The sequence below is a fragment of the Vanessa atalanta genome, chromosome 9 (assembly GCF_905147765.1).
Source record: "Vanessa atalanta chromosome 9, ilVanAtal1.2, whole genome shotgun sequence".
NCBI lineage: Eukaryota > Metazoa > Arthropoda > Insecta > Lepidoptera > Nymphalidae > Vanessa > Vanessa atalanta.
The window spans coordinates 13,055,089-13,074,000 of record NC_061879.1 but is presented as its reverse complement, the minus strand read 5'-3'; the positions used below and the strand labels follow the sequence as shown (position 1 = coordinate 13,074,000).

Here is an 18,912-nt window from a genome sequence, read left to right as displayed (position 1 = left end):
TTAATTTATTCATTTGCAGCGAACACGCGCGTAGTATGTAACCGTATGGCGCATGATAATTATCGTGTTTGGTAAATAAGTATGCAAGAAGTCAATACATAAGACAGATACGATTATGCAGCTTTAAATTTTTTTATCATCCATTTCAAAGTGAACTCGTAAGGCAATCAAACAGCGCATAGCCGGCGGGCGGCGAATAGCTGCACCCGCACTCGATAAAACGTAAAGCAGAGGATAGTAATACGTCAATATTACTATTATTTCGCTTTTGTATAGTATTACGACTGATACATACATAGTACACAGAGGAGCCGTCGGCGTGTTGAAGTCGTTACCTGTCTTCTGACTTTTGACTTCAATTGAAATCCTACGGTCGGACCATAGACAAAGCCTTAGCGATATTTTCAATGTCCTCACAAATAGGTTCTACATTTATTTATAAATCTCATATTTAACTGTATCGCTGATCTATATCAAGTTTATGCCGTTACGGGTGTCGGGGGTCACTGTGACACTGCGGGGCGAGACTGGCCGACTCCGAGAGGGACGATGTCGTTATTTTTGAAGGAATACGAGTTAGCTCAATAATAGCTCAAAGGGGGTGCCGACTTGTCGTGGAAATTCTTGTATGATGCTGAATTTGTGTATATCTTTCACGTATGCAATGGCAGCTTTACTTTGTAGACAAGTCGTGTGTCGCTTCTCGTGTTGTTATTTTGGTTTTAGTTTTCGAAACGTACACATCTGACCATTTGAGTCGCTCCGATTCCAGACGACGGTAGCGGTTGCGCAGCTTGTCGCTACCTTTCTATACGACACACCCGTAACCGCATAACGGCTCTGATTATAATATTTTTGTGGTGCATGTTTGTGTGAATTTTATAGAGTAAACGGTTACGTCGTTTTGTTATACCTCCCACATATGGCACGATAACATTTCGCGAAAACTCCAACGCTGCTGTACCGGAGCGGTCGTCGAGTTTAAATTATATATAAAATGATACGTAAGCGTGGACGAAATGTGAAAGTACGAGCAGAAATCTTCGAACGGCGTATTTATATCATCTTAATGTCGCAATTCGTAATGTACGTTACATTATAGCATTTGCAATGTTGACGTCGAATGTTACGAACGTTCGGTGCGTACTGCTTACTCGCCGCAGATTCGAAGCGCCGTCCGTGAAATGAACGGCTGAGGAGACTTTGGAAAACATTAGACGTGCTATTCTTCTGAAAACACTTGTTTGTTCCATTTCATGTAGCAGCGCCGCCTTACTATACGTGTGCGAACAGGAACTGCCGTTCGGCGGTGGGGCGTGTAATGCTTGTGCGCAGTGCCCTACGCCGAGTGGGATCTCAAAGCTAATTGGTGCCGGCCGACCCTTTTAATATTTCAAATATATATTTTAAATAGTTTGCTTCTCGTGTGCGGTTGTATTGGCTTCAGCTTGGATGATTTTCTTTGCTCTTACGGGCCAGCCTCAAGTGTGATAAATAAATAAAAACAAGTTTTTTTTTTTAATTTTAATTTAAATTTTATCCCAATTTAACACATATATGGATATTATTAAAAAAATAGAGATTTAAGCGATGCGAGAACGTATCTTTGTGTATATTAGAACAGTTGTAATACAATTACATATATGCATACATTAGGGGTACTTGCTTTTATTTACCCGTAAAAATGTATTGCATCTCTATATATATTCGTTTATTTAATTTTCAAAATAAGATAAAATACTTCGATACTCGCGTACTGTATCATATTATGACTGTTGTCTACAGACCGGAAAACAGCCAGTACGTATCAGTACATATAAATATAAAAAAGGGACTTTAATCGTTCCTCAGTTTTTATTCTGCAAAAGTAAAACCAGACAAACCTCAATGCTTTAGTGAGATTAGCTCTTTGAAAATGATACGTCACACAATTAAAGAACTAATTAATAATTATGAAGTGTGCCGGTTGAGGCAGGAAACGAATGTCTTCCATTTCTATATCGTTAAATTTTTATATAAAAATATTTTTTCTTAATATTAAACGATGTAGGTCAGCGGGCGAGCTGAGTAACGAATAAAAACTGAACTGAAATATAATACTTTAAATATTTTTTATGCATTTAACGAATTTATCGCGTCGCGATAAGTACAGGGTCAACAACGAATTTGTTTACACGGGAGTTATCTCCAGCTCGCGACGCGGCGATTGCGAAATGTTTTGGAACTAAATTATTATATCGTAAGATTTTATTCATATTCTCGCGATAGTTAGTTGACGAGCGAAAATGACGTCTTATTTCAATTTGTGAAGTGTGAACGTATTTTCTTAATGTGTACAAAATACTTTGAACAAAATGAAACAGTAAACTTAAACGTTCGAACGCTAAAAGTATTTATTCGTCATTAACTAAAATTTAGAAGAAGTGATCGGAGTTGTAGGACATATATATATATTATAATAGGAGCATAATTGAAGATTGAATGTTTCATCGGGAATTCCCCGATTTTTGAATTCACTGTATTACAACATTAATCTCTAAACTTAAAGTTGTTTAAAATCTCATTTGACGTAGAGAATACTATATAGGTAGTAATTATGTATTCGTTGACTGTATTTGTAAATAAACTAACACTTGTTATGAATTACTTTAAGCCAAAGTTTTAACATCACAGCAATTATAGTCTATTTTTGTAAAATGATAATATATTTTGTAAGTAGACAGTAAGCTAATCGATGAACAGTACACACCTGACTTTCGTGGAAGTCTTTGAATAGGAATCAGTTTCAACTTGTCTAATATTACGGGATTATTTTTGTATACTTACTCAGTTCAATTAGAAGCTAAATCCCAAACCTTGTATAAGATCAAAACGTCCTACGTAATAATTTCAGAACCAAATCAAATTTCTTTATTGACACAACAATTAGACAGTATCCAGTGTGCAATATTTCGCAGTTTTCCATGTGTTTTTTTTTGTCTGTATGCAAAGTAACTAAATTATCGGTTTTTATATAAATTATGTACAATTACTCATAATATACCTCAAATTAATAAAATTGAATTTAACCTCTGTGAAACTACACTAATCTTAGCGATATTATCTATAGGTTTTTGCATTTTGTAATGAAATTCCGGAGTCATTTTTGTTGTAATTATGCTAATCATGTTATAATTTTGTTTATTGTATATTACTATAATAATTAATATTTTGTCGAGATACGGGATTTAAGACTGTGATAGAGCTTCTATTTAAAATGTCAAATGACTTGATCAACGCTATGGAGACTAAAAAGTTGAAACTTGTAGCTTTAACAAAAAAATAAACATTACGACCCTAAAATGTGAACAGAAACGTATGCCGGCGTCACAACGGCTTAACATGTCTCAAATATCAATTATTGTTGCGATATACGTTTGTTATTAAATATATTTCAAAAATCTCAAGTTGTACTTATTGCCTTCCCTTGAACGAATGTCTGATACATTATTTAAATTTGCCGCCTAATGCCAGCTCGAGCGTTGTGTGCGAGAGAGACGGATTGCTCGGCTACATTCGGAACACGCACGCAGGTAGGGAACAGATATGGCCGCTATTCATTATGCCAACTGATGTAAATGTAGTCTAAAAAGATTCTTATAGATAAGCCAAACGTATTTAATAATAATATACACCTTCTACATTAACGTAAAATTATTAAAATAACAATAGCAATATTGAAATCAAATGATTTTACAAATGTTCGATGTTTTACTATTATATTTTTCAGTTTATGATAAAACTGTTTTAAATAATCTATTATCCAATAAGTTTGTTAATTTTGTTACATCAAAATAAAAATAAAAAACTAAGACATGAGTTATCGGCATATCCATACACTTCTCACATCCGCAACTTTTTATCAGCAATATATTATCAAGTCGGTGTTATATAACTTGAACCTGTGTCGCTATCGCTATCTCTTTCTCCGCTACAACACTCCACCGATTGTTCGAGACGAGCCTCCCGCCTCGAGTAGTCAGAGAGGGACGAAAGATATTGCATTAAATTTCGATCCTATTCTGTAATGTTTTGTCCAATCGCGTCCGATCTCTGCGTGTTCCGGTTCTTTGTCATCAATGGGTTGCCGGGCGAGATCATTTCGAGTGGCACTTGAAAACGATTTACGCAATATTTGAGTTAGTTTTTGACATAAGAGGTGTTTTAAAAAACTATTCGGGCTAATTTACACATCCCCCGTGACAAATATTATCCGAGACAAGAGTATTTAACGCGTTCGATCTTAGGCCCTTTCGGTATTAATGAGCCGTACCCACTTCAGCTGACTGCGTCGTACGCAAGGCTACTCTAACTAAACTAGTAGTAGTCCGGCGTTCGAGGAAGGCGGTCGGGTGTTCGCTGTGGCTGTGATATGCGGATATGTTATTGAGGTTTAAAATGTTTTTGGAACGTTCGCCATAGGCGTGACGGCGTCTAGATCGCAACAGTTCGTGTCGAAATTGTATCGCGAGACCGGTGAGCGGCCGCCGGGGTCGCAGCGCGAGTGAGTGCCGTGGAGGACGATCAGGGCGAGCCGAGGCTCAATAATGCTCAAATTCCTGACTCATAAGCTACGAACGCATTCGTTGAATGAGGAGAACGTTTCCGAGAAGGTGGGTGTCGGCACGTCCCAGCCGGCTTTGCGCCGTGAAGGTCACACCGCCACCAGAAAATGGCCGCCTCGCTCGCGAGAACAAAGGAGCGGAACGATCGCCGGCTTCTACACCGCGCGACACGTTCTCGTTTAGTCTAAATGCACTACGATCTCATACTTTATTAATGTCGGAACCGACCGGTGAAAGAAAGTAATGGATACTCGGTACGAAAAGTCTTAAAAAGCGGCGTTTCGGTGGCGGTGTTTGTGATGGCCGACCGAGCGATTGATCTAGTGTTTGAGGAATTGTTTTCATTCGCAGGTGGAGGAGCGGGACTCCGGCACCGAGTCGGACGACGAGGCAGAGCGTGCCGACACCGGTGAGTCCCAACTCTTCTCGCCTGTCCGACTCGTTGTGTGCTGGCTGGCTAGTGACGACTGTCACTGGCCACTGTCGATTGTAGATTTGTTCAAGATATCCCCCGCGAAATGAATATTCATACAATATTGCTTTCTATGAATACTAGCGCACCCTTATCGCGCGTGACCTGTTCGACGAGCTGTTTAGCTCGGCGAGCGTTGTAAATAAATAAAATTATGCAAAATAAAAAAGAGTAACAAAACAAGGTTGCATAGTTTACAATTGTTACTGACATTATTATTGGATTCTTATTAGCATACTGGTTTAGTGAGCGGACTACAAACTCATAGGCAGCCGACGTTTAAATTGGCCTGAGTGTGTCGTGTTTATACGATTTTCTACAATTGACTAACAACAGAAAGCTAAACTTAGTATAATATAATCGTACGTAATATGATTTAATTCGGTAATTTATATCGAACTAGTTCTTTGTTTTCTCTAGTATGACCTTGACGCGCGACCTTGAACTTATACAAAATAAATATCTAAGTATGTAACATATAATAGGTATTCTATGGCATAATTAATTAAAATTTTCGACAGCTCGTAACCGGAAATTGGCGCATTTAATATCATTTTAACTTTTTATGTCGTGAATTTAAACTAAATGCTAGAAATACACTAAGAATTTCAATAAATTGTTTATTTATGTAAATATTTCATTCACTCGTTTACATAAAACAACTATAACAGCGTATGTATATATCTACTCTTATTGAGTTGCTCGTACTTGTGAAAATATATTTTTATTTTTTACATTGAAAATAAATCGCTACTTACCTATATTGATTTTCGTTTGCGCAAATCTCGTCTCATTAGCGACGAAATTATCGAGCTGAAGTGAAATTTGAACGTGATGTAATGAGTAGATCAATTTATTTGGCGACGCGAACAATTTACACCTCAGTACCTATTTATTAAATGTAGTATAGGTATGATGTATAGCCGTGCGATAAAGTATGGGTACATTTTATTATATGTACCTTGCAAATAAATACATTTCGGTATTTTTGCAAAATATCTTACGAGTTTTCGGTTAATTGAATATATACATTTTGTTGGATGTTCTACACCTTAATCTTAGTCGATGATTGTGGGTTGGAACCCGCTTGCTCGGATGACCACTGAATTTTGAAGAACATAATCGCCCAACCATTACATTTGGTGAGTTAAATTCACATAGGCACGTATATAGTAAATCTGCGTGTTTATATTATTATCGTGTAACATATTCCCTACTCTCACTACATACTATATACTACTGGCCTGGCCTATAGATCAAGAAGATTTACACACAGAATTTTATTATTTTGTACTAATTGTTATATCCCTAACATTTACTTCAGCCGTCGGCTCCGTTAATATGGTTGTTTAAAGCAATAATTACGCGTTTAAATAATTGAGTGATAAAACTGAAAAGTTATGGGGAAATTAACAATTTTTTTTAAGTTATTTATGAAAGGAGTCCGTGATTTGCATTGATATGTAATAGTTTTTTATATCAATCGTGACATATTTTTATTAATAACAATTAAATTGTACTTAATATGTAATACATGGCCGAGGTGGTCCAGAGGAGAGACTGACGTTCAACACGGTTATATCGCGTCGAGTATCACCCATGGTACCGATGGCTGTGAGGAATAATTTACACTACTTAGTGACGATTGCCACTTACTGTCAGGTGGCCCATTTCAGCTCGATACTTGGTGTTAGTAGTTAATCTTTATGCTCAAACTATGATCTATTAGTTTACTTATAAGGCTGTAGATGCTGAGTACCTTTGTTCATCCCAGGTTGGACGAATTAACTTTATTGGGTTTCCATGTGACACTACTTCCTAAGTAGTTCGCGTTACACTCCTGTGCTTCCGACAGCAAATAGCACAGTTGGCCCAGCGCTGATAATTTCCCCTCGGATTATAGAGGGATATCCGGAATATTAAGGGAATAAAGAGTGCAACTTTTGTGAGCTTCCACTTGCGTAATGCGTTTTGCTGGTCTCCTTTAAGTTGTCAGTCAAAAGGACATATTTACTTCTCGCTTTTATAAAACACTACTTGGTCGGTCGTCTGCTATTAGGCGTAAAAAGTAATCTTAGAGTCTAAGTAAAAAGTAATCTTAATTCATACCAAATTTCATCAAATCGGCTTAGTTTGGCCGGGAAAAAGAAAAGACTGGCAGGCAGAGTTACTTTCGCATTTATAATTTTAGAATATATTGTCTCAGAGTTGTTATTAAAATGTCATAATTAAATATATACTGATGCAACCATTTTGTACCCCTACATAGTTAAAAATATCCGCGTGGGTGTCTCGAGCTCCAAGTTTATAGTTAGCCATAACAGTTTTTTAATGCAGTTCTTACGCCAACGTAATAAACTATGGCATTCCTATCGAGCAGTTTAAAATCGAGAGTCGTGTCTCGGTTTTTCTATTTGCATATTATTTATAAACATCAACCGAGGATTTCTGCAAGGTTTAGAGGAGATACGAATTCAAATTAAGTCGAACTCCGACTTCATCCACGCCTCCTCGACACGACTAAAACTTATAAGCCATTTTTTATAATAATATTTACGGTATTCAAAGATACTATCTATGTTCGTATCGTATTTGGTACTCCGAGGTTACATTTTGAATGTATTGGCGTTTAAACCTAAATTACTAAGTGATTTATTTATACTATCATATATATTTTCCCCTGTTATAATTATATAAGCTCTAAACGTGTTTAAACATCAAAGATGTATCATATGCACCTTTCTACATGTGTACCTTCGTCGAGTGCCTGTACTGAATACATACTCCGAAGGTATCCGATGTATAGACTTGTTGAATTCTTTGACTGACGTATGAAGCAATGCGATTACGAGCTTCTCTTCTACGCTGCGATACTTTAGTGTGTATAAAATCGTCTCGTGTCTTACAGGCAGACGCTACAGATAAATCACAGAACACACCAGTAACGTTCTGCGACTTCTCCAGAACTTCGTTTATGTGCTTTAAATATATCTCGTGATATCTGATACGTGTTGCGTGAGAAAGGATGATACAATTACGCGAACGACTTCCTCCTCAAATATTTTTTTTAATTTTCAACAAGATATTTGAGTAAGAAAGCGGATTATATTTAGCTTGAACTAGGTTTTTTTTTTTCAATAAAAGTACACGCTGTTCAGCATAAAAGTCTTTATTTACTTTAATTTGGATTTTTTAATTTGATTTTCATTGAATGTTTCATAGTGAAATTTCAAATTGTTGCAGCTTCTCATATTTAAATTTTATATGATTATCATGGTCTCAAGTTCGCAGACAGCTGCGTGCCATACGTTACACGTTAATGCTACGTGTACATGCCGCCGCAGCCGCACCGCCGCGCCATGTGAACCGAGAGCCCCGCAATGAATAGCGAATCGGGGATGCAATAGAGCAATATAACCAGTACTATGTCGCCCCTGTACTTAACAAGCAATAAACTAATAATGAATCTTGTACAATGTTGTGTACACCATTACCGAATGACATCTCGAGGTTACCATTAAACTGACAGAGTGTTAATTATTATTATTTAAGTATCAATGTAAAGAAAATCTTGTTTCAATCGGCGGGAGGGCAAGTACACTCTATTATTAAATAATTAAGATATCACAGAGGGTTAATAATAGAGACGATTGAGTATGAAATAATATAAACGTCACCTCAAACCGCTGCTCGAGCTTCAGTGTACCACAAGTAGTGGAGTAACAGCAGTATCGATGAAACACGAACGCGACACGTACTCGGTTTTTATTTGTTTATCGTGGAATTTCGGCGCGGCGTCGGTGAGGCTGCGGCGCCGTATAAATTGGACGCGAAACACGAAGCCTAAATAAAGACCTTAAAAAAATATTTGAAATTTATATCAGCATGTGATATTGACATTTCCACGGAGCAACATATAGTAATCCATGGACGCGCTGTTTGTTTGATATTAATTTCATACGTAATATATGTGTTTGATATTAAATAATCCCTTCCGCCTTTCATATTCATAAAGTAATATTGAGAGTTCAATTTAAATCCAATAGATAGCAACTCATAATGATGTGTTCAAGGTCGTGTTTTCCACGTTACTCTGGTCGCACAATCGTCATGAAAACCTTAGACATGGACATGTTATCGCTCATCGGTAAGAATGAGTGACAACTTTTCTATGCAAACAGTCCGCTTTGAAGAGAATCGATAGAGGTTTGGCTCGCGTCTCGACACCGAGAGCCGCACCGAGCTCTGACACACCTGTGCAAATACATTAGACAACTATTGTGTATTTTATTATTTATTTAAGAAAATACACAAAAAGCTCGACTCAAAGTGACGTAATCATTGTAATAAATACATTTTATAATCTTGCGTGTTATGCAGGGCTTCAATGGTCGTTAATTTCCGAATTAGCATGCAGAAGGAAATTTCTAGAGTCGTCGACGCATGTCTGTTATACTGTTTCAAATGTGTGGTTGTGCTCGGCATGGCAGTCGGCTACCGAGCCGCAGCGCGAGACGGATGATGCTTCTAGCTTATCTGTTTACTTCCCACACATCGGATTCTGACACCTTTCCTAAAAACCCATCTGTAACTTCAATTCCGACGTAGCTGGCAAAATCAATATAATATACACGTAGCCGTTATCTAAAAACGCCGTTTCAACAAATCTGAGCGCTTTAATACTTTGGAATTGACACAATCAATATTACATGCTATACATATATCATGTTAGCATATACATATGATTTCAAATGTTTTGTAGACCCAAGTATATCAAGGCAGCGCCGTTGTCATTACGGTAACGTTTTTTCCTGTTTTATTTGTAACTTATGATACAAATTGCATTTATTATCGTTTACGTTTTACTATGTATATAAATAAAACGTTCAATATTTTGTCTCACTATGTTTTATCAAGCATCAGAGCTATTATCGATTCGACTAATGTAGAGCTATTCCGTAAAAAAACTCGTCGTATATCATAAAAAAATTCAATGCAGAACACCGATCTTCAAATGAGAAGTGATATGCGAGATTAACGATATTAATTATAACATTCCAAGGACACACGTGTGAAAAAAAAACATGGTCCGTCGATTTGAGAATAACGGCTTTCCAATAATAAGTCTTATAATGCATCGTCGAATGTGAAATGCAATATCAATCCTCCGGTTATTGCGTTCACGTCCACACGTTGACAAATATTTTCATTCAAACAAAATCGTGTAACTATTAAAAGTAACCAACGGTAGGCAATAGTTAAGTACGAGGCGGTATAAATGCAATCTGATAGTAACGAATGTATTTCTCTCTTCAATCGTAAACATACAGGTCATGTAAATAACATTTCATTGTAAAAATGTAATTTCCACGCGGTCTCACTCTCGAAGCGATTACATTATCATCAAAGTCAAACTAAAGTCAAGGTCTAGGTTAAATCATGCACGGCCGGTGTTCTCGAATCTCACTACCTACGCGGCGCGCCACGGTCATACGTGGCCGCGGCGACGGCCGCCGACGCCACATAGTCAGTATACCGCATTATTCGAGTATCGACGGCTATTGATTGTTCAAGAAAGCCATGTAACATGTACTTATCAATAGGTGTCGTCGCGCTGTCTGCGCCGCAGGCGCAGCTGGCAAGCTTACTCATGCGCTTATGACACGATGTATTCTAAGGGACATTTTGTGCACTACGCTTCGATGACTAAATTTTCCACGAATTATATCGATCTCTATACAAATCGTCTTAAATCGTCACATAGGTAATAAAATCGTGATAATAACACAGACAAGGAGTGAGCTCAATACTTAAAGAATTATTATTTATTACTTAATGTTATACAAAACAAAACTTACAGTATGAATTGTATAAAGATACATATATCATGTTAAGCACGCTTGCGAATATACGTGTTATTCCCAAATCATATTCGATCAGTATATATGTATATGAAAGTGAAACTAATATACAATTCAGTGTAAAGTAGCGGGAAGTGATCAAACTAAAGAGTTAAATTTGACTTTCTGCTTCGGCCATTATCATTAGAAGTTCACGAATATCACGAATAACTTATTATCTTGAATCAGCCAACATCTTTGCGGGCGAGGCTGGCTACGTCAGGAAGTGTTCGTGTGATTGATGTGGTTTGACACATAACAGGCGGTTATTGTCAGCGCTACGTACATTAAAGATTATTAGGACCTCGACTAATGCAAATAGTGATTATTATACAGTTGCCATACATAGTAGTACAGCACTTTACTCGTAATGGCGGAAATTGTTGAATTGGCTTATCAACACTAGAGCAACATTTTCTCTATTTTATAAGTTTCGTTGCTTCGAATCAGGTGGCTTTGTTGTGTCAACCTGTCCGTTAAAACATTTACTAGACGTGAAATGAAATTGCTAAAGTACCGTTATATATATGTTTCGTTTATAAAAAGCATTGTGAATCCATCAGAGGTGCGGACTGTGGAGGAATGGCGGCGCCGCGCCGTAGTGCGAGGCCCGGCTGTCACACAAACTAAAGACAATATTTGACACGCTGTAAAGTAGTTGTGCCATGAATAACGTCGCCAGTCGTACAAAGGCGATATCTTCCATCATGGTACGAGACCAGACGCCGGCGCCGCGCACAAAGCTTCAACAAATATTAATTTTCTATCATTAATATACGCGACGTAAACTCCTTACCGCCTTAGATTTCAATTTACCTAAAGCTTAAAATGTAGGGAGTCACTGCAGTTAAAATGTACTTGTCATCTTTAATTATGTATAAGATTATTGCGATTAATTACTCGTACTTAGACCACCAGTGGCTAGAACGCGTGCATCTTAACCGATGATTTCGGGTTCAAACCCAGGCAGGCACCACTGAATTTTCATGTGCTTAATTTGTGTTTATAATTCATCTCGTGCTCGGCGGTGAAGGAAAACATCGTGAGGAAACCTGCATGTGTCTAATTTCAACGAAATTCTGCCACATGTGTATTCCGCCAACCCGCATTGGAGCAGCGTGGTGGAATATGCTCCAAACCTTCTCCTCAAAGGGAGAGGAGGCCTTTATCCCAGCAGTGGGACATTTACGGGCTGCTAATGCTAATGCTACTCGTACTTAGAGCTGGTAGAACTCACACTAACAGGGATTATTGTCATTTGACGTCTAAACAAAATTTTATGGAATTATTAATAATGTAAAATAGTTTTATATTCATTTTAAATACTTATATCTTACAGCAAGAGTTCATTTTTTGATTCATTAAATAATAAAAAAGATAAAAATATATAATAAATGTATACTTACGTTGACGTTTAACGTCATAAATAATTTATAATAAAATTTGCAATCTTTCAATATTGTACTCTTTATCGTTTTCCTGTTTCAATATTAAACGTAACGTTCACATCTAACACTAAATAATATATGCATTTTTTTTTTTTTTGAATGCAAGGGTTTATAACTGCTCGAGAAATGTTCCCACTTATGGATTTACTAATACGTGGTGGATTGATTGATACATAGTTCTCGTCAAATATCAAAACAACAAAGTTACTAAACATTAAAGAGTAATTACTCCGATTACTAATGTTTCAAAGTAATGCTTCAGTTAACAAGAGTAGGCAAATACTACGAGTTTGTCAGTTCATATAATACACACACACATGAGGCTATTTTTGTCAAATTGACGTCAATCCCTCGATCTCGAAGAATTGTTAAGTTTAGCTCAGATAGAGAAATATTTAATTTATAACATTACTTATTTCTACGTTACACATGTAGGAGATATTATAAAGATGATTTTATAGATGTTTGCTACCGCCGAATAGGGCTACGCTATTAATGTATTAAATTAATTGAACGTTTTGATTGCATCATCTGTTGCAAAGCAGGTCGAGACATGTCGAGTCCTGTCCTTCGAACCGTTATATTAACGAATACGAATAAAAAAAGCATTAATTCTAGTTAACATGTTATCGCTCGACTGTATTACAAAGGAGCACATTATAATTATACAAGTCATGATTTATTGAAACACGGAGTTTTACTTAGTATTCCTGTAGTTTAAAGCTTAGGTTCGTTAGTGTAATGCGCTGGTGACTAATACAATCCTATTGTCGCTATTTCACGAGCTCCATTGAAAAAGTAGCAATAAAGAAAATGACGCGTTACTTTTATATTACACGGTGGTTTTTTTTATGTTTTGTGGTGTGGAGTCTTTGCAATTGTCACTATAAGTTGCTCAAGTTTGTATTCCTACTCTCTCAGATTTACGTTACCAATCCTTACGTAGGAACCACCACTCATCAGATGTTCTGTCGCCAAGCAGCAATACTTGGTGTTGTTGTATTCCGGTTTGAAGGGTGAGTGAGCCAGTGTAACTACAGGCACAAGGGTCGTAACATCTTAGTTCCCAAGGTTGGTGGCTCGTTGGCGAAATATGGGATGGTTAATATTTCAAACAGCGTGAATGTCTATGGGCGGTGGTGACCAATAAACATTAGGAGTCCCATTTGCTGATTCACCTACCTATTACATACATAAAAAAAAACTGTTTCTTACACTGTTTCACTAGCATATTCGGATATGAAGGTTCCCAGCAGCAACTTGTTAGGAAATCGATCTACGTACATTTCCGTGCCTCGAAACGCACACGATGCCGTTGGTCCAGTGCCTGATCTCTCCGGTCATGTCGAAATTTCGTGAATTGTGACGTTTCATCTTATCAGAAAAAAGAACAAGGATCCGTTAATAGGAAAATATATATCTAAAAAAAAAAAGGATTTTACCTACTAAATAAATGTTATTTTATCGCACCGGTGGTAGATTTTTCAATAAACATATTAAATATAGAATTTGGTGAATAAAAAAAACACAGTATTGATGGGCCGAAATTCGTTTTACATTTAGATTTTGGCCGCCGAACATTCGATGCAAATACCGAACATTGGGTGCAAGAAAAAAGTACTGTCATTACTAATAACCCTTTATATGATATCATATATCAGAGAAGAAGAAGAATATAATTAACAGTGTATTACATTGTAAGTTAAGGTTTACTTGTGAATCAACCTGTGCTCAAGAGAAAGCGCGGCTAAATTGAACCGAACTTCGGCCGAATTCATAATTTTCACCGAATGTTCGACCGAATTACATATTCGCTTCGATCCATACTCGGCCCATCTCTTACTTAGTGGTTTGTGTTTTACTTTCGCCTTTTTATAAGCGTATTGAAGTAAACTTAGATTTCGTGTAATCTATTTCACCGTAACAGCGAACGGTAAACCCAACGTTAAAGAACAACTTAACTTAAATGGAATTTAGTTTCGCGATCAGTTGAGAGTTACGAGTCCTATAAAACACGATATACAGCGTAAATTGACTTTTGTCCTTCCACAGTGTCAGCCTTGAATATTGTGTAACAAAGTATTTTTACTATATCTTTACTTAATCAAGATGGTCTCATCGAGAGATTCAAATCTGTGCTAAAATAGATAAGTACTCATTTACAGAGTAATATGTTTTGTAGGAATTAATCGCTTATATTAAAATTAAATTCATTGCGGATATATAAATATGTAAAACTTTAATGAAATTTACCCGATTGAAATAAGTGACTCCTTTAATTACGTTTACAATCACAATTAGGTTCCATTTCTGTCATACGATTATGTTCATTTATTTTCTCGCCACATTTTAAGATTTAAATATTTTAAAGACACGAAGACTTAGTAAAAATAAATACAACAATGACTGTTCGACGTCGTCGTCCATCGCAAGTGAAATGAATTAAACATCTTGCCAAAAGTGGATAAATTAATTAGAGCCGATTCCCCGAAGCACACGAGCGAGGTTAGCAGATAAAGGCTGTCTACTCGATTCTAATAAATTCCTCGTTAATGTGTCATACGCTTATTTATCGTTTGAGAGATATTCATATTCTGCAGGAGGCTCGAATATATTTCGTTATTGTGTTTTTATTTAACAGCAAATGATAAAAACAATTTTTGTTCGATTGGGTTTAGACAGCCCTAGCGTCTGTGAATTGCATTTCATCCCATCAATTGGCAATTGCACAGTGAATGGGCCCCCTGCCCTCGCTTCCCAACATGGCGCGACAGGCGACGGTCGCCGCAAAAACCACTCCCGCACTCGAATACACCGACCGAAGATTAGTCAGAAAGAGACACATGCTCGCGATTCTCTGAAGTCAGCCGCAAAAACTATCGGCTTACTATCCAGTAGTAACAATGATTACACAGACGTGAGGTATCCGGGAATTATGTTTTGTAACGAACGTCAACACTGCGCATTAAAACACCTCAATTTGACATATTTCTGTTGTTAAGGTATGGAGCAGCACTCCCACGCGTAGTAAAAAAAGATAATTTTCAATGTTTGTATTGCAAAACTCTTGAGATAAATTTAGTTTGTAATCGAACGAGGTTGGTAAAGTAAAGATCAGCAAGCAGGCCCGAAACAGTGTCCGCACGTGGTGTTTATTTTAACGTTGGCTACGCATTCCGCTAAACGACTAGGTTGATTGTCGTCGCTCTACTGATTTCACAAGTGTGTACTTGATTTTTACTTGATATTTTCAAAGATTAACTGCGTACAGATCATTCTGCGTTTCTTTTGTTTAATAATTCTAGTTAATTAATTTAATTTAATTTAATTCTTAGGTTTGAAAAAAAAAAATATATTTTGGTGCTTATATTTTGAGCAATTCGTTCTTATATTTGTAGCTATTTAATAGTTATCCTGGCAATTATTACATTTCTAACTTAGTAGTTGATAATTTTTAACCTAAAAATAATGTAAGAAAATATTGTAAAACGTGGCTGGCGTTTATGGCAAAATAGAGCCGCATGCGCAGCTCATTCGTGCAAGATTACGATCCTGCAACCAATAGCGCGGGTGTATCAGTTGCCTCCCCCTCCTCCCTCGCATTAGTCAGCTGGCTCGACTGAATTGTAATCAAACCTAACTGATAACCACATTGCGTGAAAATTAAATCGATTTGGGTGAGTTTTTATTTTAAATCTTATTATTCATTTTAAAAAACCGGCGACTTCATGTTTGAATCATTTATATATTTATAAGTTAAATAAAGATTCGAGACGTTTATCAATTCCATTGCGGACAATTTCCAGGAGCCTTTAGACCCATTCACGTTCTACATTAAAGCCTGTTGCAAAAGTTCTTGCGACGTTGAATTAAGGAGATATGTGTGTAGTAAAAAAGAGCAGCATCGCTGACAATGGCTACGTGATTTCCGTCAACATTTCTCGTTTGCTGTTATAACTTATGTCACGAGAGCGGGCGCGTCCGACCGGTCGACGGAGCCTGTTTTATTTCAGCGTCGTTTTTATGAGTCCTGCGCTCGCGCACCTCTAACCGCTAAGTCGTGTCGCTCGTTCTGGTCAACTGATCGATCACTGTGTGCCACGCTGTCATTATCTTGCTCATTATAGTACTATTAATTAGCGTTCTACGTATGATTCGACTATACGTAATTGACCAATCCGGTTTTGTTTGAATCCAGGAATACAAAAATATTAAATTATAATTTTGGTTTTAAAATTGTAGAAAACCAAATTCCTCAAATATAAATTCAAAATCTCTAATCAATTTACAAATATTAAACTTTATTTGATTTTTGACATTTCCAACCCGAAGTGAACCGGCGAAAGAAACTCAGCAGGGTTTTTTTATTTACATCAACTGTTTTATGTAATATTTATGCCAGATATTTTTTTTTTGCGATAAAAAATTGTGTTTTATTTATTAAATCGTGATATACTTAATGGCTAGTTAGAGTTTCTGAATTATGTATTTTAAATATAACGTAACTTCCTGTACGTGATATCAAAATATTTTTACAAACGATAGATACTGAGATAATATTGCGCCCTCGCGCACTGACTTAGTAAAGCTACCATTCGTCTATAAAAAATTCATGTCCAATATATCTGATCGGTTCGTCAAGAATTTGTTTTATTGTTTATTGTTGTGGTATATATTATTTCTTAAATATTTCCTAAAAAATATCTCACAGTAACACTTTTTTTTTCAAAGTCGTTAAGGTCAGTATGCTACCGGTTTATATTTTTGACGACTCTTAACGTACAGAAAAACGACAAAAAAGCACAACAGCTGGTTATCGCATTCTGATCGCGAGGTTATTGACCCACATCGTTATCTGCGTCTTGCCTAATACCGCAAAGTGTCAAAGTGTGCCATAGATAATCGGCTATTGTTAAACCAACGATATTATTGATATTTCAATTTTAAGCCCTGTCAAAGTTATTGCCTGTAGACTAGCCGACAGTGGACCGGCTCGAGTAATTTGAACTGTCGCTTGCGCACGGCTGACACAATATAACAATGAAAATAGAACTATAAATTTATGAAAGTTATTAAATATTCGGCGACTGAATAATTAATTATATCTAGTTTCCTGTATGTATGTGAATTTAAATGACTACAAATATATCAATGAACGTATAAGCACTTGATAACAGTTCGATAGGAATTAAAAGATAGGCTAATTTTTAAGCTCAACATTAAATTTAATATTATTTATTTTCAAGAGTCTCATAATCTTTATTGATTTCGAAATGACCCATAAGTTGTATTCATATTAAGTGTATTATTTTTAAAGAATGTTTTCTTAAACATCTTAACATTTCACAATTACACATAAAGGAATTTAAAAAAATACAAATCTAAAATGCAAAGTCACTTACAGGAAACGCTCCGTGTATCATTAAAATCTAATAACAAGACAATATAAATAATTACAAAAATATTAAAAAATCTTACTAAACTTTTTAAGAGAAAAAAAAACATTCTAGGTACTTTTTTTATGAAACAGAACGGGGATATAGGCCGCCCATAGACATAATAAAATAGCCAATGCGCCTCGAACCTTAAAGTAGAAGATGTTTTGCCCCTTGTGCTACTAGTTACCCTGGCCCACATCCTTCAAACCGGAACACAACAACACAAAAATTATTGCTGCTTGACGGTACAATATCTATGAGGAGCCTACCCAGACGAGCTGCTCAAAGTCCTACAACCACATTACATTAGTAAATTACATATAAATTATATATGGTATAATTACATTAAATTAGTGCCGAGTTAAGTTATTACTATTATTTATTTTTTAATACAATTTATCATGGATTAATGACGTTTTACCGCTAACTTTATTTCAAGTACCAGTACATTTTTTCAAACGCTAATATTTTTTAAACGAACATGTTTTTCGCAATATTACAATTTTGTCGATGCGAGCTGCAACATGTGTCAAGAACGAATGAATTGAAAATGGCGACATAATCGAATGCCACGACATATTCGCTACGGTCTCCCCGGGGAGATTGTCGACAATTTCTCCGTCACGACTTACCTCCAATAGCTTAAATTGCATCACGATAGCTACAGCACGCGTTTAGCGTCCCCCGGGGAATATGATTTATCTCGAATTCTCGATCGATTTGCATGTTTCGATAAGTCGTTGTCGCTCCGCGGACTGCGGCGTTGGCCGCGGCGTGACGTCAGCCGTCATGTACGACTTTGGAAGATTTTGTACAAAGTGAAATTTTACAATATTCATGTTACGCACAACGTAAACGTGAACAAGACGGTTCACTGGCGGTATCTATATCTTAAAGTACATATTTAGCGGCTTTCAAATTCCATCATTATTTCATTCATTTCAATCATGTATTTTTCATAACAGTTAGGCCAGTTAGGGTCTTCGTTAGAAAACATTTCAAATCAGTTTTCTCTGTTCAGTATAGTCAAGTCAATTCATAAATAAGTTT

The 18,912-nt window shown here is 36.5% G+C and overlaps 1 protein-coding gene across 3 annotated transcripts in view; it reads left to right on the top strand.

Moving 5' to 3' along the window:
• The first annotated feature begins 4,080 nt into the window (after positions 1-4,080).
• LOC125066155 overlaps positions 4,081-18,912 on the top strand; it is a 47,586-nt gene continuing 32,754 nt past the window's right edge. For 2 of the 3 annotated variants that reach the window (XM_047674098.1, XM_047674097.1), the window contains exons 1-2: positions 4,082-4,652; positions 4,956-5,013. In XM_047674098.1, coding sequence (XP_047530054.1) covers positions 4,587-4,652; positions 4,956-5,013 — 124 coding nt within the window. In that variant the 5' untranslated portion in view covers positions 4,082-4,586. Of the gene's footprint in view, positions 4,653-4,955; positions 5,014-18,912 lie in introns of all 3 variants that reach the window. The other variant, XM_047674099.1, reaches the window with a different exon arrangement.